The 26,914-nt window shown below is 37.5% G+C and overlaps 1 protein-coding gene across 2 annotated transcripts in view; it reads left to right on the forward strand.

Moving 5' to 3' along the window:
• Positions 1-7,871: 7,871 nt before the first annotated feature.
• Positions 7,872-26,914, forward strand: part of sez6a (seizure related 6 homolog a) — a 68,954-nt gene continuing 49,911 nt past the window's right edge. For both annotated transcript variants that reach the window (XM_056271273.1, XM_056271272.1), the window contains exon 1: positions 7,872-8,068. In XM_056271273.1, the coding sequence (XP_056127248.1) occupies positions 7,984-8,068 (85 nt within the window). In that variant the 5' untranslated portion in view covers positions 7,872-7,983. The remainder of the gene's footprint in view (positions 8,069-26,914) is intronic.

Here is a 26,914-nt window from a genome sequence, read left to right on the forward strand (position 1 = left end):
AAAGAGTAATTCAACATTACAACGCCAAGTGTCGTAATCAGATTCATGATTGGGCTGGGGAATTCTCCCTGAAAAAGGACGGAGCCTAACTACAGCAGTGGATGGAATTGCTGCAGCGACTTCACTCTTTACTATATGCTCCACAATAACTTTCTGCACCTCGGCAGGATTGAGCTGAACGTGACTCATGGTGCCTGACAGCTGTTTTTCAGACCTTGGTAAGTCATCTTGATCAAATGTTGGCTCATTGTGAATGGAACAAGGACTCTGGACATTCCTCTTGGATGCATTCTGCTCTTTAATGGAATTGAGCTCATCAAGCGCAGGCTCATCTGGAATTAAGGAGCTTGAGATCTGCGAGAGTTCCTCTCGTAGCAAAGCATTGAAGGATTTTCCACTTTGCTTAGCAATGGTTTTCAGGGTGGATAAGTAAGAGGTTGTGGCACCAAAACTCTCCTCACAAGAGTAGACACTGCTCAGGGCTCTTATCTGGTAAGTTAAGCTTGGGTCGTCTTTATCTGTGTAGTTAAGAGGTAGCAAGTGACTTATTGATTCAATAGCTGATCCAAAGTTGTACTCTACAATGGTGTGGTCATGATACTTGGACTCAGGATCGTTAATGGGAAGGACTCTTGCGATGGTACCATGACGTTTTAGAAGATCAAGGACCTCTTCATCCTCAAGAGTGTTAATTGGCCCACTAACTAGAAGAGCATTTAAAATTTTGACACTTTCCTTCTGTACTATTTCCATGTTTTCAAAGTCAATTTACTTGCCACACTAATAAACTGATTTGAATGTCTCTTTTGTCGATTTTTCTTTTTGGATGTAAAGTATAAATAAAGCTATTAATTACACCTCCTGGCTGGCTCGCCACTTAGTATGTAGTACACGGGTCATATAATATTGCACTTGTTACTAGTATTAACCATAGGCCAGTAGGTTCGACTATGGAGGTGTAATAAAGACAAAACTGGTTAAATAATAAAGTAAATCTTTATATTTAAATGAATGACTGGAGTAATTGTTGATATTCAAAAGAAAGGAAAAACAAACAAAACAAATTGTCAGTTATTTTTGTTCAATGTAAAACCACAGTTATAGTGATTCACTTCAATTCACAATAAGTGAACAATTTCACTTGACTCTTTTGTTTGTTCAATCAGTTTGGGTTCACCCTCTAGGCTATACAGATTCCTAGAATACTACACTTTCAATATAAAATAGAACCCCATAAACATTGATAAATGTTCACAATTGAAAAGTTTGACAGTTCACTAAATCAAGTTCAAACATAAAATAAAATGTACAAAATGCAAAAACAACAGTTCAGAAGAAAACAATTCACATAGGTCAGTTCAAAAGACTCATTTGAACTGTTCAGTTCAAAAGGTTGAGTTGGAAAAGTTCACTTCAAATTCGTTAGAGGATCCGATTCAAAAGATCCGATTCAAAAGATCCGATTCAAAAGACTCAGTTCAGAAAATCCACAGTTCGTTAGAATCGCGGAAAAGTGATTCAACAGTTCCAGAGAAGATCTTTTTGCACAGAGAAACAAAATACTCTGAGCAGTCTTTCAAAAATAAAACTCAGTCCCGTTTAGGAAAAACTAGCAGGCAATCAGAACATTCCTACCCAATTCCACAGGTGTTGGATTAACTCAAATCTCGCATCAAGCATTAACGTTCATCTCGCTGGGAAGGCTCGCCATCTTAGGTCGTAATGCTGAAAAGAACGCAGTTCCAGCGTAGCACAAAAAACCTGACCAAATCCAAAGAAAATAGATCATATAAATGTCTCCTATTCAGTCCTCTCTGACGATTTTAACTTGTACACAAAGTTATGCTGCTGCTCGTCTCACAGTCACGCAGAGAAAAGAAAATGGATTCGCCCATACAGCACTAACGTGGTGGGGCGGGACTTCAACATAAACCTCACGTAATTGGACAAATCAATAAAATGTCAATCATCACACTGACATGCATTTCTTTTTGATTTTATATTTTTTCTTACACTTTTTTACTAATTCTGATTAGTTTATTATTTTAACAATTCTCTAATTAATTCCTTTTTATAATTCATTAGCAAAATTATACAGGGTTACACTAGCTTCTTAAAGTTTGAGTTCGGGGTAGTGACTGATTAAAAAAAGGTTTGTTGTATTTGATCATATATCTGAGCGCTCTACATGTGAGTCAGTCTCTGTACAACCAGAATGACAACAGAAAATGAATAATGCTGGATCAAACAGCAGACAGCAATATAATCAGTGAGCTCGGGGACTCTGTTACCGCTGGGATATTTGCTGTTTGTTTGGCTGTGCCTTGTGCAACATTTCAACCTTCCACACTGTCACAGAAGATGTTGAGAAACTCATTTTCATGCACTTGCGAGTTGTGATGTGAGCCGATGTTTATGTAGTCTTACCCCCGGTTTTACAGACAAGGCTTAAGCCCATGTCCCAGGCTAAAATGCATGTTTGAGCTGTTTTAACTGAAAGCAACTTGCTCTGGCATACCTTAAAATATGTCAGTGCTATTGTTTTGTCTCAAGATGCACATCAGTAATGTTTTTTCTAACTAAGGCAAGTCTATAAAAGCTAATTATGTCTGAATTGCCACCTAATCCTGGCTTAATCTAAGCCCTGTGTATGAAGTATGAAACCATGGTGTTGTGTTTGGAGGATCTTTTATGTGATTTTTTGTTTGGTAGTCTATTACCTGCTCCCTGCATTAGTGAATGTCAAGTTACATTTATGTATATAGCGCTTTATACAATACAGATTGTTTCAAAACAGCTTTACAGTGATAACAGGAAAATTATGCATTTCAGCTGTTGTTCCTCTGAAGTCAGTTCAGTGTTGATTCAGTTCAGTAGTAAAGATAATCAATTATTAAATTAGTTAATTTCATCTATAAAGCAGTTCTGCAAAAAAATGGTCATTGTCCATGTTACATGTGTATGTACAGTCGTAACAGTCCAGCTCAGTTCAGTTCTCATACAACAGCGTCAGATCAATAATATTGTTGAATATTAAGTGTCCCCAACTAAGCAAGCCAGAGGCGACTGGCAAGGAACCCAAACTCCATCAAGTGACAGAATGGAGAAGAAAAAAAACAGGCTCAGTTCTCCTCTGGCCAACGAATGAACACGGTGTGATTATGATTCAGGCTGCATCACAAGTCATAATTTAAGTTAAAGCTTTGTTTCTTGTTAAATAGCTAGGGTTGTGTTTATTCTCTTCTAAGATCATTTTTTAAGGCCTTTCCGTATGCAATAACACTTTCCTTCCACGAAATGTGAAATACCTCTAGTTTTGTTTTCTTCATTTTTCCGGCTGCTCTCTTGAGGGCCCGAGTGTGCTCGTTGTTATACCAAGGTGTCGGACTATTTTCCTTAATCTTCTTTATGTGTAAAGGAGCAACCATGTCTAAAGTGCTGGAAAAGAGAGAGTCAATAGTTTCTGTTGCAACATCGAGTTCTCCTAACCAGTATGCCGAGACGTAGAAACTGATCAGGAAGATTATTTATAAAGCAGAAGTATATTTGTAACAGGGAGTTTGTTTTGCAGCCTTGGCTAAATGGAGCAATCACGAGACTAGATATTGATCTGAGATGTCAACGCTGTCAACATTGATTCCATGTGACAATATTTGCAATATCTGCTGCCAGCCAATACTAATTCCGCTAGAAAATCTGCAAATTCTTTGATTAAGACTGTATGGTGCCCTGGTGGCCTGTAAATGTCAAACGGGATTTATCACTTACACTAGATGACGTTACATAAAGCACCATCACTTAGAACGAATTATACTTGAAACTAGACCTCTGAGTAATACTGGAAAATTACTATAAGTTACAGCGACACCTCCCCCTTTTCCTTTCAGACGAGGCTCATGTTCATAACAGATGTGAGAACCGGTCATCCTTATCTCAATAGATATTAATAGACGTAAATAAATAGACATTCTAATAAAGACATAAATCATTTTAATATGCTGATTTGCTGCTCAAGAATTATTTCTTATTATTATAAATGTTGAAAACAGTTCTGCTGCTTAATGTTTTTGTGGTTACCGTAATACATTTTTCGGGATTTTTACTTAACAAATAGGAACTTCAAAAGAACAGCATTTATTTGATAATAATAGAAATATTTTTTACATTATAATTGTCCTTACTGTCACTTTTGATCAATTTAATGCATCCTTGCTGAATAAAAGTAGTAATTTCTTTTTTTTTTTTTTTTGAATATGACTGACCCCAAACTTTTGAATGGTGGTGTAAATAATCCATGTTTTTCCCAATTAATACTGTGTGTGGTAAAAAAAATGCATTAAAATTGTGTTCAAAATAGTTATAGATGTAGTATAGCCTCAGGACACTGCTTGAAATGTCATTTCAACTACCCATTTTCTGTTAAAATGACTTATTAGCAGTCTGAGCTTCGGGCCTGGCCTCATGAATATTAATATTACCACCCCAACATGCAAACAGAGTAATGTTTGTTCTTGCCTGATGAATAATTTACTTGGTCTTAGAAGTGGTCACAGGTGTGAGAATGTTGTTCTCAAATGTGAAAGAGAAACTTTTTTAAATCACAATTTAAACCTGAGGGTCAGACTGTACTAGTTTCCTTCTGAGGTGAAATCCTTTGTGTAAAAGCATAAAACTCTGTTATATAATCTCATGCTGATACAATCTCAGCAGCCATTCTACAAGGCTCAGAACATGAAATACAATGTCATGAAAGTATAGGAGGAGAGTTCAAATATGCTTGATCTCAGATGTGTGGCTTTCTTGATGATTTGCTTTGGCTCACACGAGTGATTTCATACTCTGAAAGAAACAGAAAAAGGCTGCATGGATTGTGTGGGTCACATTTCATATGTTTTGAATGTGAATGTCTGTGATACTGTACACTGGGTCTCAGTCATCTCCGTCATCCTTCACATGGATATATGAAGGTCACAGGAATTGTGGGGTGGCTGTGAGTAGGTGGAGCAAACCAGGTTGTACGTAATATTGGAGAAACCTTAGAAAGATTTCTTTTCATTCTTTCAAATCATATTATCTCATTCATGTTGTTATTGCAGCTATTATGAGAAAAGCAATTTCAGAAACATCAGCTGCTATTGAGATGAATGGCAATACTAACAGATACCACTCTTTTTATAGACATCCTCACTGCATAGTCAACGCAGGGTGCTTGGGTACGGAAGACATTGTTTCTGCTCATGTTGACAGAATGACTTCATCAGTACAGGCAGAGCTGTCCAGTCCTGAGTGGAAATGTTTTCAGGGAGAAAGGATCATTTAGCAGAACAGAGGGAGGCCGTGACATCAGCAGACTGAGACAAAAATATCTGGCAACTGTAAAAGGCTTGGCGCCTGAATCACACTTTCCACAGCAGTTTTCAAACCCTCAGGCAGAAACACATACTCAAGTAGGTCTACATTTAGGATGTGAATTTCACCTTTCATAATAGTATAATACTAATCTTTGAAAGTGACACTTTCGAAACGATACATATTACAGATATCATTAAGAAATGCCTCAATCTCACAAATTAAACTACTGGAAAAACAAAAAGTATATATATATATATATAAACAATTGTAAAAATAACATATTTATTTTTAATTATTATATATTTATAGTCATTTACAAATACCATGTTTTAAATTTAGCATGATTAATTGTTTGTTTTATTGAAAATAATAGTAATAATAACCAAATTTTTATGTTTCTTTCCTAATTACTAACGCAGTTTGATTATGGCCAGGCCCTATATTGTCATTGATAAGGGCAAAGTACATCTTTCTACTGATATTGGAGGCTATAGATTAACTTCTCAATAATAATATCTAATTGGCTGTTTAGTCAGCAACCCATCCGAAATGAATTTAGAGCCCGTGAAGATGATGATGATCGCTTCATTACCTCAACACATTGGTCAGTCTATTTCACGGCCGTGATTTTCATTAGCTAAGCAGACAGAAGTGCTGTGCAGCTGAAATCTCTGGCTGAGGGTGTAAGCAATGAGATACACGCATTAAAAAAATAACTGTCTGGCCAAATATACAGTACAGGATGTAAAAAAATTTAATTAAATAAAAAGAGCCTGGGGCCGGTTGCATAAGCTGCTAAGACTAGGTTACTCATAAAAATGTAGATTGGTCTAATTTGATAGCGAAAAGAAAGAATGATTACCCCTGCTAGTTGGTCATATACATAATAGCTATGTTTATGCAATGGGCCCTGATGTTGCTGCTACAGTTTTTATAGCTGTTTTTGTTTTGTAGGAGATGTACAGTAGCTCTAGATCTATTTGGACAATTAACCCCCACTTAGAATTAGTGTTGTCACGATACCAAAATTATTGTTTCGATACCGATACCAAGTCAAGAATTGCGATTTCGATACTTTTTCGATACTTTTCCTGAAAAGGGAGGAACACTCTCAAATATCATTGCTGTGCTTTATTTTAAAACTGGGACAACATTCCAATCATAACACACTAATAAATGAACATTTGAACAGCAGATAGGCTATAATAACCATTTGAACAAAATATGAAATATGAAAAATATAAAAAATAAATTAGAGCAATGACATTCAAGGTAAAATTGATAATTGTGTGATTATCCAGGCGGTTACATCCCACTGTCATCACAGAAAACATTTCATGACTGGATAATTTTTTTCGTTTATTTAAAGTGTGGTTTATGTCAGATGATTGTGCGGAACGATTCAGAGAAGATAAGGCAACGTATTTTACCACAATTTACACCCAGCGGTAATTCAGAAAAAAAAAAAAAAAAAACTCCGAATGCTCCACATGAAACTTTAGTCTCCCGACCTTACCATCGTGTCGAATTATTTTGATTAATATGTGCGAGGGAGAGAGAGAGAGCAAGACAGCGCTTAGTTTTGAGACGGTGAAGCCTTGTTTATACTTTCGCCTGGCTCCGCAGAGAGAGAGAGAGAGAGAGAGAGAGAGAGTGCGCGCGCGCGACCGGGGCTCGCTCACTCTCTCTCTCTCTCTCTCTCTCTCTCTCTCTCTCTCTGCTCGTTCAGTTCACGCGCCCTGTCACACGCGCATGAGGAGAAAAACACAGACGTCCATAGGGAGGCACTGGAAGCGTGCGTTGCACACACCAACATGCAATACTCTCTTACAAATCTGGAACGCGGTCATTCTTAGAAGTATCGATACTAATAAATGTAGGTATCGTGAAGTTTTTAATTTCCGAGTATCGCGATACTTTTGAAGTATCGGTGCACCGTGCAACACTACTTAGAATGTAACAAAATATCCAACCAAGGTGGCATCTGCAAGTAAATGATTTTCTCAGAATTAAGTCATAATTTATAAAAATTTATTTGTGTTGTTTTATTGTATTTAAATGCTCAGAGTTGTAAGAAAAATGTTATTAAACATGTTAGGAGGATGACATTTAAGTTTTGTAACTTAATTCAATACATGTGATCAAATCTTAAGGAATTATTGTGATAAAACATCACAATCCTCTTATGTTTTATCTGTTTTGAAATGTAAAACCAAAACAAATGTGTTTTGAAATGTAACCCCCCCCCCCCCCCCCAAGTTATATTAGCACTTGTTATCATTGCATTAGGACGATATGTAATTTTCCTCTGCCTCTCCTCACACACAAAACCTGCTGCTCTAAATAAGCCCAAATCTACTGGATGAGCGCCAGGCTGCTGTCCAAAGTGTCCAGGCGCGCTGAGGTTGATTGGAGCTGTCCGCGGTCCTGAACCTCCACCACGCAATCCGCTTATAACAGCCCGTGAGTCGAGCTCTCTCTCTCTGCGCGAGTCACCGGGAAAGACGAGTGTTGTAGACCATATGCTTACTAGACCTTACGGACATTTTATTTGACATTCGAGTCATTCTCGCTGCCTGGATTGTTTAACACAAGGACAAATTATAGTGTGTTCTGAGGAGTCGTTTCAGAATGTGCGTAAGGATCGAGCTCCAAACAAACTGGCTCTTTCTGCTGCTCATTCTGAGTCTTTCAGTGATTCACACGCGTTGTCAAGGTGAGTATTTATTTTAAGTAGCCTACCTAAATCTACTAATGCTGCTGTATGTAGTAGAGTTAGATTTTCATCTCGGACACACGATTAACTGGGATTGTACGTGCTATCTGGGGCTTTACTGGCAAAGGATTTCTTAGTTAGTGCCCCACGATTGCCATTTACCTACAAACGCATATAAATTGAGTCAATTTAGGATATTTAGAGGTTCGTTGATCACGTGTTATACTTTAACAGAAATATCGCAGGACTACACGAAGCTGTCAGTCACGCATAAAGTTCCCCTGTAGAGTGTTGAAATAAAGTCAGGGGCCCGTTCACATTAACGCGACATTGCGTTAAAAAAAACAGACGCAGGGAGGGCAACAGAATGGGGTCTCGACTCTCGAGACGCCTAACTTTAAGCTTTTCGTCTGCGAATAACTTGAAAAAGTAAGTCAAAACAAATTGTTAGGCTTAATTTTTTTTTTTTAGTTTCAGCAACCACAAAAGTTACATTAAACGTTGGTTTTAGAACGTATTTTTCACTTCTTTTTTTACACGTTTGCGAACAGAAGTCGCGTTCTGTGGCAGTAACCATAGAAACAGTACGCTGCTCAAGCCTCGCACTTAGTATCGCAACTGAATGTTAACAAAACATGACGAGTAGGCTACATTCATTATCGCTTAATCATAGATAAAGACATTATATATAAATTTTTTTTTTTTTACTTGTTTTAAAAATATTTTAGATATTTGACGCCCGTAGCAAATTGCGTTGCTCGAGAGAGACGAACCTCTAACATATTGCGCCTAGAAGATGAGAGATTATATCGAATCAGTAGCCTCAATTTGCACCCTTTCACAAGTCAAATATCGGCGCAGTGTTACAACGGGACAGAGTGATTGTGCTGTGGGTCCCTGCAGACGAAGATAATGACACTATAATCCTGAAGATCAGATTACCACCGTCCCGAACAGACCTGTTTATGAAACCAGCAGAGTTGTGTTGTTTCTACGAGTCTAATAACATACTCGATCTCAGCTTATTCAGGTCATTTTTACAGATACGGATAGACTGCAGATGGCACAGGGGTTTAGTAAAGCTGCTTCATAAGTCAGTGTATTGTTGCTATTTATATAGTTAGTGACACAGCATGTTGGCAGCCATATGTTGTGTTGTGATAATGAGATATGCATGTCTCCTGTACTATCCAGTGGGGGCTCACGTTTGTTGGAATTGTCAATAGTCTAATTACTCAAATAAATAAATATAAATACAATATCATTGCCTTTCTATAGTGCTGCTTTGCTCTTTGTTGTAAAGTGCAGAAACATCTACTGTACACTACCATTAAAATCACTGATGCTTCTGTTTACAAATGTTGCATTAAAATGAAACTTCCAATGACTTTTGTGTATCTCTGACTTCCAGGCCTGCACATTACAAGATGCAAATTTCTGATTGGTCTTATTTGGGTTTTTCCATTTATTATAGGAGATTTGTGTTTTTGAATCATGGTGAATGCACAATTTGATATTTATCATTTATTTGGCTATAAGCTAAAAAAGTGAGCAGTTACTAAACTTTGCATGTGTTTATGCTTGGCATATCATTATGTAGATTCCTCCATCAGTGTGCTTTTTATTATGATATTGAATTATAATGGTTTTTAGGGGTGTAACGATACCTTCATGTCACGATTCGATACATATAATGATACTGCACTCACGATACAATATTATTGCGATACTCCAAGACATATGATAAAAGGTTAACAAAAAATGTACTGTTGATTAAAATGCTAAATTTAGTATTACAATGGGGTGGAAATGAATAGGCTTGGATTTGGTGCTGGTAACCCAATGCACGGGACAATGGTGACACCAAAATAAAAATATTCATTATTCTGAAGCTGAAAATACAGAATTATTTTAGATGAATATGCTTGCACTCTGTCACTGAATAGATATATTTAAAATAATGTATATACCACTTTTTACTGGTAACATAAGACATTTGGCATTATCAGGACCCACAAATATTCCCCCATTGCATTATTATACATTATAGTCAACATTATAGTAGTTTAATGTAGTACCCACACTAAAACTCTGTAAACTTGATTTTTTTCTCACAGTAATTTTGGGTGAACTATAGACAATTCAGATGGTCACTATACATATTGTTGGATTTTTGTATTGCGATATATTGTTGTCATGATTCCTGTCGGGTAACACAAGACAGGAATCCTGACAATTGTGACACCCCCAATGGTTTAATGATTTGAAAATGCGTTTTAGGTGGCAAATAGTTAATGTCATTGTGACTTTTTGAGCTATGAATGAAATTTTTTAAGAAGTATTTGAGAGTGAATGAGTCATTTAGGCAGCTGGAAGAAAATGTATTTCTATGCAGGCAGAAGTAAATGAAGTAATTTTGAAGTGTGCACTGGATCTATTCAAAGGTCTATTTCTGAATTCATTTTGCTGCTGCTTTCTTATCAGATCCTTTCATAATTCTGTGCAAGATTCATGGTCTTGTATTCAAAAACAGAAGCATGGGAACAGTCTGAGGGCTTCAATTTCTGCCTTTTATACCTCTGATTTCAGGGGAGGGTTTTTTGGATTGCTGGTGATTAGCTTGATCAAGGGCTATTCAGAAGCTGCTAGTTGACATAATTAGCCTGGTGCTTTATTGGTTTATGGCTTGTAAATGAGTCATTATGGCAGAATGCTCTCTAATACCTGCTACAGACTGCGGTTTCAGCAATCCTATAAGATCATTACAAATCACACTGTACAACATGGATCTTTTAAACTTGGTTATGACATGTATGTAGATGATGATGACACCTATTACGTGTCGATGACGACACCTAATGAATCGTAGGCTACGATGCAAGTTAGAATAGAAGAATAGAACATCATCAGTGTGCGCTAGTGGTAAACAAATAGAGCAAGATGAATCGCACTTTGGCAGTTGTGGTTTTTATGTAGGAGAATATGGATGCTGTCATGGCTAGGGGAAAAGGCCAATGGCCAATTTGTAAATGGAGCTTGAGGAAAGTAGTTTTAAGTTTTAGCGCCATGCCGCGTTGATCAATACGCAGCATTTTTATTGGCTAGTCAGTAAACGTAGGTCTTAGCACCAAACACACTGTGAGATGATCATGCTAAACGTCTGACACTGTCAGAAAATGATCGCAGGCTATCTTTGGTCGCAAGACCATCACAACGGACGTCTTTGAACCTCTCACTGTATGAGGTAGGACAACCGTTTAGGAGCCACGACTACAGAAATCGCCACGAATGGTCATCTTTCGTCTGGGACAGCCCAAAATCGAACAATGTGTACCGGGCATAATATCCTCAGTTGTCTGAACTCTCCAGGTGGGGTCAGGTTTCTCAGAAACTGGAAGAGTCTTTTGGGTTCTTCTGTGAGAACTTTTTCCTCTGATGATGGTTTATGTATTTCATGTGTTTCTAATTTACACAGAAAAGAGCAGAAATCTACCAGCAGATAGCCATCCTAACCAAAATCACAGCTGATGTTACTTCCGTTTCATCCATCAAATAGAAATGGGAGGTTAAGTTGGTTGCATTGCTTTGTGGCGTACAGCTTTGAACCATAAGCAATGGCAGGCCGATCTGATATGGCCTTTTCTCATAAAGAAAGGCAACAGATTAAAGAGGAAAGACAGTATAATGTGCCTGGAACCATTTTTTTGTAGCGTTTTAACTGTGTGACCATACAAAACCCTTAAAGTATGCCACACACATTTCCTTTTGTGTCAAAAAGGCATTTATTCAATCAGCACGCTGATGGTTCTTGTATTGATTTCAAGTGTTTTTATTTCAGCCTAAAGGGCCGCAACATCGACTTCTTAGGCATCAATACTTGCTGATCCTCTTGAAAGCGCAAGGCTGATGCTCTTTACATGCCAGGCACCTGCAGCCACACAACCATAAAATTGGTATATTTAAGAGGAAGATTACAAGTTGACTTTTTGACTTTTAAAATGCCACAAGTCCATTGGCCTCCTAATCCCTCTCTTGTTATGTGTGACATTTCATTATTTAGTATCCTGATGGTTTCCTCGGCCTCTGATTCAGAATGCAGAACAGGGTACATCTTAACCTACACTAACACTAAGGATATTTTTTTAAGAAGGTTAAAAATGGCCCATTGTGATTTTGCTTTCTTCATGAAAGGGACTGCATTTTGAAATGCTTGGTGTGTTTTTTTTAAGAACTTTGTCAGAATGATCTCTGTGAAGTTGTTTTGAAGCGTTCTCTATTGACATCTCTAATTAAAACGGAGGAACACAAGGCTGTTTAGTAATTAAAAGCAGCTGTGCTTTTGTTGGGATATTTTCCATATGTGTGAGTAGTATGTTAGCACAAAAAGCCCTCTCACCAGCCCTCAAGCCTGGATTGACAGCTACAGCTAGACCAAACCTCTGCTTTTTTGGCATTTAAATATGTATGAATCATGAGTTGTAATTTTATTAATTACATTTTTAATGAATAAATTGTTATTTATATTTACAATTTTGTATTTTTTTTGGACCGTAAAATTACTTATTTTATTTATTTTAAGTACTTAAAGGTAACCGCAGTAAACTTTGAGTACACAACTAGTTTAGTTAATTTGTACTGCAAATATACTGCAAGTGAACCTAGGTATACCGATAGTTTACTAGTTAAATACTTGTAGCACATTTTTTAGTTTATGAAAGTACACTTTGAATTATACTCTCAGTAAACTACTAATTTAGTAGTTTTATACTGCAAGTAGTTGTAAGTTTTCTTTAAGTGAACATAACATCACACTTAAAGTTTACTATTTATAATATTTTTGCACTTTAAGTATACTACTACGTTCCAATTTAGATATACATTTTTACTTATTATATATACTAATATACATTTAAAAGTTATTTAACTCTTTCCCTGCCAGATTTTTTTTAAGTTGCTAGCCAGCATCAACATTTTTGATAATTTTCACAAAACTTTCATGGCCCACAGAATATTTTATTGTATGAATATTTTAACATACAATACGTCAAAAGAAAGAGCCTCTGCTTTTAACCAAAAATCCATTTTATTCTAACTTCATGCATTCTTTTTTTGATCAACACTTGAATGTGGCTAAGTTTCATAAAAAAGCAATATTTCAAACAAAAGGCTGAAAATATCGTGTTTTTGTCAAAGACTATTTTAGGATCAGATTCAGAACGATGATGTAGTTGATCGAGTCCATCAACACCCCCAAAGCTTCACACTCTTATACCTCGTCCTTTCGATTTATATGCTGTTTATCACGTTAAATTACACGCATGCTTCAATCGCTTGTTTGTTTCAGCTTCTTCTTCGGCTGTGTTTTGAACCAGAGATTCTGTACTATTTCAGAAGATGCATTACAGTGCCCCCTACCCTATAACAGTGAAAACATGGAGTTTGTGTAATTATTTGAAAATTGTATTGCATTTATGCTGATATTTGCATATTTGAATATGCTGAGAGATGTCAGGTATAACACCACTGCCCAGTGTCAGGGAAAGGTTTCTGTAGATCCTTGAGCACATTTGTTAAATAAGAGGCTGTGTGTTTTGTCAGGATCAGAGCAGAGGACACTGGGCTCTCAAAGGCTCCAGGACAAACGAAGGTTTCATGGCGTCTCTGTTTCAGCGTTCAGATGCCACTGTATTTGAAACGGCTGCTGCGATCGAATCCCATTTGAATTCTGCATCAGAGACTTCATCTGTCATGCTGTAATAAATGCACTGTTGATGTTCTTCGGTTTGAGACTTTTCTCCCTGCGTTCCTCCTTCAGAGGCAGAAACGCAGATAACTGATTGCATTTTTTCTTGTTATCAGTTTAAGTGCCTCAAACTTGAATTACTTTCAGATCTGAGGAATATGTAAGCCAGTTGAACTGATAAAACCAATAGATCCACACTGCTTTAGCCAGCCAATCAGGGCAGAGCTTGCTTTTTTGAGAAAAAACTTGCCCTTTTTGTGGCAAGATAGGTTATACTATGTAGATATCTAGATAAAGGTGTGTGTCAAAGTCTTTATGATCATATAGTGACTTTTTCTAACCTCTCTAATTGTCATCTCTTAGGTTTGATACCCTCCCTTTGGCTCTGAAATTCTGATACCAGATACAATAAAAGAGGACTTACCAGTCAAAATCTCAAGGAGCATTTAAGATGTTAAGAGATATCTGTGCTAAAAGTAATTACGCCCATTTAATTGCAGTAATTAGTCCAGTTGAGGAACTGTGATTTAGCCGTAGCTGCTGTTTGTGAGGTTGTTTAGGTGTTGTGCTGTTTACTTTGCGGTGATCTGACTAGGTGACGAAGCCACGGTTGGACTTTAAAGCTCTTCTGTTGCTACGGGAGACGTATCTTCGGATCTGCCATGTCGAGAGAACTGTTCGCACCACCCCGTCCTCTCTCATCCGAAACAGAGAAGAAAAATCTGTGTTTTTAGAGGAGAATAGTGAGCTCAGTACAAACACATACACACTATTTAAACAGACAGACACACAAACAAACATTAATTTGCAACACAGGCTGTCAATAATGGGTGCCTTACAACTAAACATCAAAAGATGAAATCACTTCCATGGCGAGTTTTGGACATTATAAAAGCAGAGTTTTTTTAAATAGATTTTTTTTTTCTTCATGTTAGCGTTTGATGCATTTGAAATGAATGAGAATTTTTAAAATATAATTTCATTTATGAAACTTATTATAATAATGAATTTAAAATTTAAATTTCAGTCACTTTAGATTAGGGTCGAATTGTCACTATTAATGAACTTAACTACGACTTTTGCCTCAATAAACTCCTAATTACTGCTTATTAATAGTTAGTAAGGTAGTTGTTAGGTTTAGGTATTGGGATTAAGGGAAGTAGAATATGGTTAGGCAGAATATGGCATTAATATGTGCTTTATAGTTAATAAACAGCTAAATGTAGTAAAGACATTATAGGCGTTTAATTAACAAATTAGACAAATGTCTTGTTTAATACAAATATAATAAAACAATGTTTCTGTATTTTTTTAGGTGCATGCATTTGAATTAGCAGTGCGTATATTTAATTTGTTCAATGTAAATTAGTGCTCTGCAGGAATTTGAAATCTCAACTTCCACTAAACATTGAAAAAAATCTGAAAGATGCATTACACCGATATGGGTTTGAGCCTTTGTGTGAATAGCTTTTTGCTTTGCTATTCACTGTGCGTTTTCATTTACAGTAGCTCTTGATGTGAGCAAACCTTAAATCCAGTAAACCCACAAGAAACATGGCCAGTGGTATGGATGACAATTCTATTAGTGTTCCCACAGTTCATTCATCTTGCATAACCGCTCTAACACAAATGAGATCAAATAGTTAAAGTGGTGCCTGGTCTGCTCTGTCAGAGTGTGAATTGGTCATTAGAGGTGTAAGGTTAATGCATCAGGACTCCTAGGGGACTGCTCTCCTGGGTCTGTTCACACTTCTCCTAGCCCTGACTGATTATACACACAAGAGAAGCTGATTAGAGAACAGGTCAGAGCCACAGTCAGTGCTGCCAATCATAGCTGGGGTTCTCACACTAAAGTCTCACGTAGCCAGACCTGCCAACTGACTCCATACACTGTAAAAAGTAATACCTAGATCTAACTTATAAAAAGTGAGGCAAGTGGCTGCATTGGATGTTTTATGTTGATTCAACTTGCAGCCTTTTTTAAGTATATTGAACACTTTAACATTACTTTATACAAACGCAACAAAATCAAGTTGAGTTAACTAATAGTACTAGTATTACTCAGTTAGATAAACCTACTTTTATTGGTACAGGTAACTTATTTATGAGTTGCTACAAGTAACCTGTACTCATTTTAATTAGGTTTTATGAACTTTGTTTTCTTAGTAAAATTAACTTAATCATATGTGAATAAACATTTTAATATATTTTTTTTAATTGTCAATAACAATTACAAATTCAATTGAAGAAGAAAAAGATGAGAAGATAGATTGAAAACAATATATAATTTATTCAATGTCAACCAGTGTCACTTTTAACAGTGACTACAAAACAGCAAATAAATGTGGCCGCACATGTACACTCTAATATAAAACAAACACTGTAGAAGTGTATTTTCAACCTGTTCTGAACAGTACAGTGAAATATCCAAACTGCCCAATCTGAAATGTTTGGATCAAGGTAAATGTGAGCCATAACATCACATTGTATCACACTGGAACTGCAATGTCAAAAATGACATGATGATGGTTTAGGACGCACAGGGTCCAATCCTACAAAAAGCCTCTGATATATCTCAAGTATACACCAGTTTTGAGGGATACTTGAGGTCGAGAGCATAGGTAAGTTCAAACAGGAGGCAGCATGCTTTCGACAGGTTTGGCACACCTCTGACCACGGGCTGTCCTTATATGATAATCCCAATCGTGTCGGGGTGATGGCACATGTAAATTTTCAGTGGGCAACTGCCAAGCTCAGCGTGCACCTCTGTTTCAGCCCGACTCTATTGGTGGAGACAAAAAAGAAACAAGAGTTTGGTCAGACAAATAGGAAATGAGATGAATATTAGCAGACAGGTAGAAGAGATAAGACACAAAGTCCAAATTGTACTGTTGTTGCTAAAGGTGGTGGATACAAGATGGATACTGTGACTAGAACATGTGACCAGAGTGAAGTCTACCATGACAATGCCATAGAGTGTGGGTACTAAAATATCATGATCTACTCTAGCATGAGTGTTGTATTTTTCTGGTTCAAAGGATGCATTACAATAAACCAATTGCAATTGTCCTTGCCTGTACCTGATTGGTCATCACATTACTGTTAATTAAGCTACAGTTTAAATATCTTTCAAGAGCAAACGTAATCACCCCATATCATCACAATATTAATAAACCCACTAAGCAAAATTATGTCCAAAAGACATCTTTTCAACGTCTTTGTCACAAAGACGTGCATTGAAAAGACGTCCACTGAGGAGCCAGAATGAACGTTTTTACGACTTTTTTTAGGTGTTCTGTAATGAACGTTCACGGAAGCTCCTTTCAAGGTTGAAAACTAGTTCAGATGTGGACAATTTTCAACATCATTTAAGGTCTCATTTGGACAATTTATACTTATTCTAGACCAAATAAACACTCTCAGGATATATTAAATTAAAACTCACATTTATTTCAATGTAATTTCCATGTGTAATTGCAAAGCAATTAACAGACAGTGAAGTTTCTTTTCATGATTTTTGGACAAACACGCACTGACACCTTTAGACAGTTTAGCATCTGTAATTTATACATATTTGGATCGTGAGAGAAATCAGATTCGAACCAGGGACCTTAAGCTGCCTGCCCTAAGTAGACTGTGTTTGTCCAAAAATCATGAAATCATTACTGTCTACTTAGGGCAGGCAGCTTAAGGTCCCTGGTTCGAATCTGATTTCTCTCACGATCCAAATATGTATAAATTACAGATGCTAAACTGTCTAAAGTTGTCAGTGTGTGTTTGTCCAAAAATCATGAAATCATTACTCTGTTTGTGAGTTGCTTTGCAATTAGAAATTACGTTGAAATAAACATGAGTTTCAATTTAATGCATCCTGAAAGTGTTTATTTGGTCCAGAAACAGTTTAAATTGTCTAAATGAGACATTAAATTACATAAAATATGTCCACATCTGAACTAGTTTTTAACCTTGTATGGAGGTTCCCTGAACGTCTATTGGACTTACAGAACACGTATAATCTGATCAAATTGTAATTGAATCTATTCTGAAGTTTGTCTTACCTGGATGTGAAGCTCGAAGACCCCAGGTAACAAAAGTGCTTGGGTATCTAAAGACCGGGAAAATGTTAGATGTTAGAAATAAGGTTAAAAAATCAGTTGTAAATGTAACTTCTTTAAGTAATAGATTAGAAATAGTTTAAAAATCTAGACCAAAAATATGTCATTAATTGACTATGCAGCATTAAAATAACGTGGATCAAATCTCTAAAATCAGACAGACTACTAAACATACATCTCTACAGTCTAATCTGTGCATCTGCTTTAGTAATGCAAAAGTATAATAACATAATCTCTGAGTCCTGTCAGACAAACACACAAAACAAAGTGTTGTCCATAAAACATCACATCTTACTTTCCCTTATTTGCCCGCACAACTATTGCCTGAAGGCTCGAAATTGCGACCGTTTCGATCGCATTTGATCCCGAAATTTAATCTGTGCAATCTAACAATATAACTGAGGGCATTTGTGCAAATAATTATTACATACGTAACTTGTATGTGTTTTTAAACGCTGCTGTTGTCTGCCGATCGACCACACTGTGCAGCCATCTTAGCTTACCATGTGTGCAGGATAGCTAGCTATACAATTTGCAAACCTAACCTCAGCTCCCTAGTGGAGTAAGCGATTTTGCGTGACTTTAGTTTACATCACCAGTCATTCGGCTAAATTTGCTCAACTTACCGTGTTAATCAGACCCTGAAATTCAGATCCGCTGCAGCGACCAAACAGTTGAAGTGCCGAGGAAGATATTGCATCTGTCTGGAGTCCCCGCCAGTGAAAAAGGGATAATGCCAACTTATAAAATTTAAAATATTTACGTTTGATGAACACACCTGTCACATCGACAGCTGCTCAAATAAATTGTGCATTGTCAACTCACTTTTATAACATTTATTGTACACAACAACCACATACAAATAACTACCCAAATAAATTGCATGGGTTTTATTTAAAATATATTGTTATATAAAAACTGATATATTTTAAGTAAAGAGGAAGTATTTTGATACTTTTTTTGTATAAAACCAATAAAATAAACTAGATTACAAATATTTAAAATATATAAAACCTACTTTGTGGGTGTAGCACTTTTTACAGTGTAGCAGCTTTCATTGGCCAAGGCCCGTTCAGTGGCCGCCTGACTGACATGTAAAGCAACCAATCACAGTTTGTTTTGTAACTTCTGCGTCATGTTTAGGGGCGTGCAAATGTAACGTCGATGTCCTTGCAGTAACAGACGGTAAAGCTCTTGGTCATTTTAAAGAGACTATGCACTGTAAACCCTAATGCTCAAAATATTGAATTGGTTTCAGTAGGACAAACTTAAATTAAACTAATTAGTTCAGTCAAATGAACTTTTATGAGTATTTAGCACTTTCTTTTTTCTTTCAAGTTCACAGAACTGATATATTTTAAGTAAACTGAACTGTTTCATTGTTTTGAGTTTTATGAAATTATTTATTTTAATTAGACAAACTTAAATTTAACTGAAACTGGGCTGGGATTTTCTATTTCTATTTCTAAGAACGTGACACACGTCTCCCGGAAATCCTGTAGAATTACATAAGACTATAAGATGATGAAGTACTAAAGAAGGTTTCTTAGAAGGCAGGATAATTATGCGACCTACCTTTTTGGGACAGTTTTAAAATCCTGTGTAGGCATTTAGTACATGACTTTGAAACCATGCTAGAGTGTGATTTTGTTTGTATCTGTATTTTATGTACACAGTATTTAGCAAAAACTTAAATAATTGTTTTGTGTGCTAATAGCTTCCATTTGTTTTCAGAGGAAAGTGCAAGAATACACGATCTTAAACAAGAAGGCCAAATCAACTTGCTTCCTTCTGTTTTTCACGGTACTCATGAGCTGACAAGTGTTTTTCATGCTTGAAAGCATCTTTATTTCACTTCGAATCCATCTGACCTTGAAACAAAGTATTCTCGATTTGTCCAAGTTCAGGGAGTGTTATGAAATGTACTTTCTGAGTGCTACATGCAGATTAAGTCCAGACATTCAGAGAGATATTCAGAGGCCTTTGGTTGCTTGTGAAACAATCCATGGTGTTAAGAAGTCAGTTTCATACAGCGCACGTCTCGCTGCTCTTTTGCCCCTTTGTCTGTGTGTCTTTCCAGTCAGAGCAGAGCAATATCTCTCACCCTGTTACATATTCATACACTTAAAAAGTCCTCTGTGTTGACCTAGACAGACAGCCTGGGAAAACCTGTATATTCATTACTCATCATTCATTGCATAAATTGAAAATATCCAGTGGGACGTATCTAAAAGTTGTTTCCATGGTAATTTGCTGGAGAAGCGGCACCCAGCGGGAGCTTCGAAATAAACCGTGCAAAACTTGAGAAGTTAACAAGACACAAGGGGAATACAGTCTACACCATTAGCATCACGCCTTTCTCTCTCTTCCTCTCTTTCTGTCAATCCATGACTTGCTGTCTCAGATGTTTCTCGTAAAATTCCTTAGGATAAATAAATTAAATTGTTTGCAGAGAATATAAAATGTATATGAATCACTCAGATCACTTGGTAACATTCAGATTTTTGATTGCAGCACATTTTGAGTTTTTCTTTCGGTTTCTTCGGTAACACATGAAGTTTTTAGGGTCTTTTCAAAATCATTTTTCTCTCTATTTTATTGTATTGTTTTCTAGAACACGTTGATACATTAAGGAGGTATAATTTTTGTATTTTTCTTTCCTATATCTCTAACCCTAATGTACCCTAAAATTATGGTGCGGGGACTATTTACTTCTATTGTTTTTATACTAATCTAATAATATTTTATATTCTCTAGCTTACAGAAACCATATTGCATTTTAACATTTTCATTAAGACATTATTTTCTTATATTTATTAAGCTATTTTCCCATCTAAGCAAATCCTGACCCAGAATGTGCAGAACATTCGTTCGCTCTAGGACTAGGTTGATGGGAGACGGGCAGATATTGTGCAAAGGCTTCTGAGCTCATCACAGAGCATCTAATCAGCCCCCTCTCTCTAAGTTTTTAGCAACCTTGACCTTTCCTTTGCAATAAAACCTGCCTGTCAATCACAGATGTCTATCAGGACTGTCGTTTCAGAAGAGAGAAGCAGACAGAATAAAAAAGAGCAGAATACCAGGATTTAACTCAGGCTTTTCTTCTCCATTGAATATATTTAAAAAAATGTCAGTAACCAGACAGTTGACACAGTAGCCATGACTTCCATAGTATTTTTTTTTTCTTACTATGGAAGTCATCAACTCTCTGGTTATCAAAATTCTTCAAAATATCTTCTTTTGTGTTCAGCAGAAGAACGAAACTCATACAGGTTTGGAACAACTTGAGGGTGAGTAAGTGATGATTTCTGGAGCATGTCTGGAGCATGTGATCATGGAGCTCAACCAGAGTCAGCTTTTTGGTCACCATTGTAACCAGGGCCCTTCTCCATCTATTGCTCAGTTTGGCCAGATGACCAGCTCTAGGAAGAGACCTGGTTGTTCCAAAGTTCTTCCATGAAGGATTATGAAGGCTACATGCTTCTGTGAACATTCACTGGAGAAGAATTGATTTTGTAGTATCCCTAGATCTGTGTCTCGACACAATCCTCTACAGGCAGTTCTTTTGACCTCATGACTTGGTTTTTGCTCTTATATGCACTTTCAGCTGTTAGACCTTTTATTGAGAGGTCTTTCCAATTCATGTCCTTTCAATAGAATTTTCCACAGGTTAACTCCAATTGAAGTGTAGAAACATCTCAAAGATGATCCAGTAACTGGAATGCTCTTGAGCTAAATTTCAAGTGTGCCGAAAAGGGTTCAAATACTTATGCAATGTAATCCTATATATATATATATATATATATATATATATATATATCAGGGCTGTCAAATGATTAATCACGATTAATCACATCCAAAATAAAAGTTTTTTTTTACATAATATATGTGGGTGCACTGTGATTGATAAAAGTGGCATGGGAAAAACAGGTTGTACCTAGAGCATGGCGCAGAGCAGGTGGAGACTTTATACCTAAAGAAAAAGATGCCACAAGCATCAGTCAGTTTCGTCCTATTTCACTATTAAACGTTGAAGGTAAGATTTTCTTTAGCATTATCGCCCAGAGATTGTCCACCTACCTGTTAAAGAATGGCTTCATTGACACTTCAGTTAAAAAAGCGGGTATTCCAGGGTTCTCAGGATGCTTAGAACACATCAATGTTATCTGGCAACGAATTCAGTCAGCTAAAAAGGAGAGGAAGGAGCTCCATGTGACATTCCTGGATTTGGCTAATGCATATGGTTCAGTGCCACATGAGCTTTTTTGGGCAGCATTTGATTTTTTCAGAGTACCAATGTCAATAACAAATTTAGTGAAAGCCTATTTTGGAGATTTGCAATTTAGTTTCTCAACTCCAAAATTCAGCACTGCATGGCAATGCCTAGAGGTTGGAATAATGGCAGGATGCACCATTTCTCCACTGGCTTTTACCATGGCAATGGAAGTAATCATTAGGGCATCAAGATGGGTAGTAGGAGGAGAGTGCTTGGCTTCTGGGATGCGACTACCACCAATCAGAGCATACATGGATGACATGACAACCATGACTACAACAGTAGCCTGCACTAATCAGTTATTGGGTAAGTTAACAGATAATATTGAATGGGCACGAATGCAATTTAAGCCAAGGAGCATCTCGATAGTTAAAGGAAAGGTAGTAGATAAAAGATTCTTCATTAATGGTGAGGCAATACCAACAGTTTCTGAGAAGCCAGTGAAGAGTCTTGGGAGATGGTACGATGGGGATCTAAAGGACACAGTTCGGGTGGGAGAAGTTAGACGACAAGCAGTGGAAGGGTTGAAGAGCATAAACAGCTGTGCTCTACCTGGCAAACTAAAACTCTGGTGCTTTCAGTTTGGTCTACTGCCGAGGTTGCTGTGGCCACTGACCGTGTACGACGTTTCTTTGACAACAGTGGATAAGCTGGAAGCGTTGATAAGTTCATACATCAGGAAATGGTTGGGAGTTCCACGCTGCCTCAGCAGAGTGGGACTTTATAGTAAAGGAATATTGCAGCTGCCAGTCCCTGCTTTAACCGAGGAGTTTAAGTGTGCCAAGGTCAGACTGGAAATGACCTTAGTAGAGTCACGCGACAAATGTGTAAGGGAGGCAGCCCCTGTGTTAAAAACTGGTAGAAAGTGGTCAGCAAAGAAATCTGTTGTAGAGGCAAAGGCTGCCCTTCAAATTGGGGATATCGTGGGACAGGTACAGCATGGAAGAGGGGGTTTTGGGCTCAGTTTAGCTCCTCCTAAATGGCACAAGGCAGGCCCAGCTCAAAGGAGGAAGCTGGTAGTCAACAAGGTGCGAAAGCAGGAGGAGAGGATGAGGTGTATAAAGGCCATTTCCCAGGCCAAGCAGGGAGAGTGGATGAGATGGGAGAGTGTGGAACAACGCAAGATGGGCTGGCAAGACCTTTGGTCAATGGAAGAGAGTAGGATCAGTTTCCTTATTAGGTCAACATATGATGTTCTCCCATCACCGCAGAACCTAAACCTCTGGGTAGGAGAGGATCCCTCTTGTCCTTTGTGTTCATCACCTGCCACATTAAGGCACATTTTGACAGGATGTAAGGTGGCTCTTAGCCAAGGTCGGTTTACTTGGCGCCATGACCAAGTACTGCGATGTTTGGCTTTAGCATTTGAAGGCAAGCGTAGTATGACCAATAAGTTGCCGCCTGTTCTAGCAAAACATTAAACGCAGAAGACAATATTCCTCCGCCCAGGCGAGCAACCACCAAGACAAGGTGTTAACACCAATTCTCGCCCAGGGCAACTGGAAGCTGCTAGGGACTGGAAGATGCTGGCTGATCTTGATCAACGGCTTATTTTTCCACCTGAGATTGCCACCTCTAACCTCCGACCAGATATTGTTTTGTGGTCTGGATCAGCACGCCTTTTTCAACTGATAGAGTTAACAGTGCCATGGGAGGATGCGTTAGATGAGGCATATGAGAGGAAGAAACTGCGGTATGCTCATCTGGCCACTGAAGCAGAACAGCGAGGATGGAGAGTCCAGGTTTATCCAGTGGAAGTGGGTTGTCGAGGTTTTGTGGCACACTCTACAACCCGGTTCCTCAGAGACGTCGGATTCAGCGGCCAAGAGTTGCGTCGCACAGTAAAGAACTTATCTGAAGCAGCAGAAAGGAGCAGCAACTGGCTGTGGTTGAGACGGAAAGATTCTAGCTGGCTGAGTACAGGCCGCCACGCTACGGTTTCGTAGAAAACTTGAAGAGTCTGTTGGTTTATTTGTATACGTTCCTGTGGATATTGCGCGAATGACGGGTGGTTGGGCAGATATTGTATTTTGCGGTAGGTGGTAAGCCATACGGAACCGTTGCCACTGAAACTGCCTATTAACGCACCAGTGGGGCTCGACAGCCTTAGTCAAACGGGTTGGCGCGTATGGTTGGGTTGCGGAGAGATTGTGAGATTGTGGTTAGGTCTCAGCAGCAGGAGGGATGTAGAGGTCAGTAAGCTGGGCTGAGATGAGTGGGGGACGGAGGGGGGTGACTCTGGGACGCCAGAGTCACTGTCGAGCCCTCTTGAGGTGTCGTGGGCTAGTCGACGAAACACTGAGGACGGAAGGTGCCCACTTGAAGACCCTAGAGATGTCCCCTACTCGGCTCAATCCAGACGGTTGTCGTGCTGGTCCTGTAGTTGCAGCCGTCGCGTGTGCTGACGCGCCAAGTACACTGCAGCCGTTAACGCCGGACAGAAGGGGAGTCACACCACCGTATGGAAAGAAGCGTAAATGGATGGAGAAGCATAGTTTACTGTAAAGCTATGTCTTAGTTCTTATCTTGGCGAAAGCCGGGTACAAATCAGCATGAAGTTTTAACACCTACTCTCGTGTAATGGAAATCTGTATAATTATTTTGTATATATATAAATACACACACATGCATGTATATTTAAGAAGAAATATTATTTATATATAAATATTTATATTTATATATAATATAAATTATATTTAAATCTATATACAGTATATACATGAAAATATTTCTTAAATATAGACAAGCATGTGTGTGTATTTATATATATATATATATAAAATAATTATACACAGTGCACCCACATATATTATGTAAAAAAAACTTTTATTTTGGATGTGATTAATCACGATTAATCATTTGACAGCCCTAATATATATAAACACTGTTCATAATCACTGTACACATCCATCTCTCCTTACTGACAGCCCATAGACTGCATGATAATTTACTCCAAGAAATGTAAGAAATAAAAAAGGCATATGTGAGAGCACAGATAAACCAAAGTCTGTTTACTTTACCTCTGTTTGTTTGCTTTTATGCCTCGTGTTGTTGTCTCTTCTCTTCCGTGGCTTTATTTTTTTCTGACAAGCTGTCATTTCCTCGCAGGCCTTTGTTCTTTCAAATAGCATGAATTATGCTTTCTCTTTTTCTCTCTCTCTCTCCTGTCACTTTGATCAAGTGTTTTCTGAAGAGTTTGGTGCAGAATGAAAGTGTCTTACAGTGAGACTGCCTGTGAGATTTCAATTCACAATCCTCTGAGTATATTCGCACATACTTCTCTGTGTTAGAAAGATAAATAAAGACTCTTCTGTAACTCTTCTTTTCACTTGTAGAGACACTATTGATCACAAGAAACCTAGAATTTATTTTAGAGTATTTTTTAAAAATGTAAGCTATACGTGAGCTGTTATGGATACATGAGTAAATATAGATTCAGATATTGTGTTTGTATAAGGAAAGGACACTCTTGGAAAAAGAGATTTTATTCTCAATGAATTTTCTTTCTGGTTAAATAAAGGTAATATAAAGTCCCTGGGGTGCTGAGCATGCAAAATTCACAGCAATGGACAAGATATGTCCTCTTAAAAAAACATAAATTCAACATATAACAAATAATAATAAATCCTAAGATAAACAATCTACTCCACTTTCCTGCAATGCTACTATCAAAGCAAAATTGGCATGAATTTGCATTTCCAGTCTCCCACTTTTGCATGAGTATGATATCTATATATCTATCTATCTATAATTTATATTATCTTTTAATACTGTTTCATAAAATTTATAATATATAACCTTTCTTTGCTATAATGTCGGTCGGTGGTGATTATCTTTTGTTTTATTACCCACACCCACAATGCTTTGCTCTTTAATCTCACTGCAAAAAAACAGTGGGAAAGTGATGGTTTACATCATAAGAGGACAAAAAGAGAGAAAGGTAAATGGGGAGAGAGATACAGAAAGGGAGAGGTGAATAAAAAAACAATCCATTATTTAGAGTGTGCAGACTATTTCTGATCTTATAACGACGTTCCTCTGGATTTACAGGAGGTGGATGGCCAAAAAATATCATTATTATTTTCTTGGGCATGTAAGAAATCCCTCCCTCCTTCTGAGCAAACTGTCATGGGGTAGTCTCCTGAAAAATCAGCCTCACTAAACCTGCAGGAGTCTGGTGCAGTTGAAAACAGAGCTTTTCATCTTGGTGAATTTTCTTTTGATATCATACATGCAGTGATGCTGTACTAATCATAGAACTAGATTTGGTTTGAACGGATGCAACGCTTAATTCAAACTCTGCTTAGATGAAATCCAGAGAGAGCAGAGATGCCTTAGAAGAGAGGAAAGGGTTTTGTTGTTTATCTCTTTGATGAAATAAGTTGTTTGTTGTCAAAAAGCCCTAGAAGTTAGTCTGCAGCTCTGTGTTCCAATCCTCAGGGCCCTAGTGTTCACTGCTCCCTATACACAATCAGCAAGGGATATTTGTAGAAGTTCAGTTCACTTTTGCCATTTGGAATGGTCTGTAATGTCTTCAAACACTTGAGATAACATAATATACCATTACCAACATAAACAAAGGAGAAAAAAAGATATACACAGTTGTAATCAAAATTATTCAACCCCCATTGCAAATCATGTTTATTGGCAAAATGTACAGACTTTCAGCTGTTTGCAATGAACAAATCAAACAGCTCAACACAACAACTGTT

This window comes from Rhinichthys klamathensis, unplaced genomic scaffold (genome assembly GCF_029890125.1).
Source record: "Rhinichthys klamathensis goyatoka isolate OS25496 unplaced genomic scaffold, OSU_Roscu_1.1 h1tg000314l_1, whole genome shotgun sequence".
Lineage (NCBI taxonomy): Eukaryota > Metazoa > Chordata > Actinopteri > Cypriniformes > Leuciscidae > Rhinichthys > Rhinichthys klamathensis.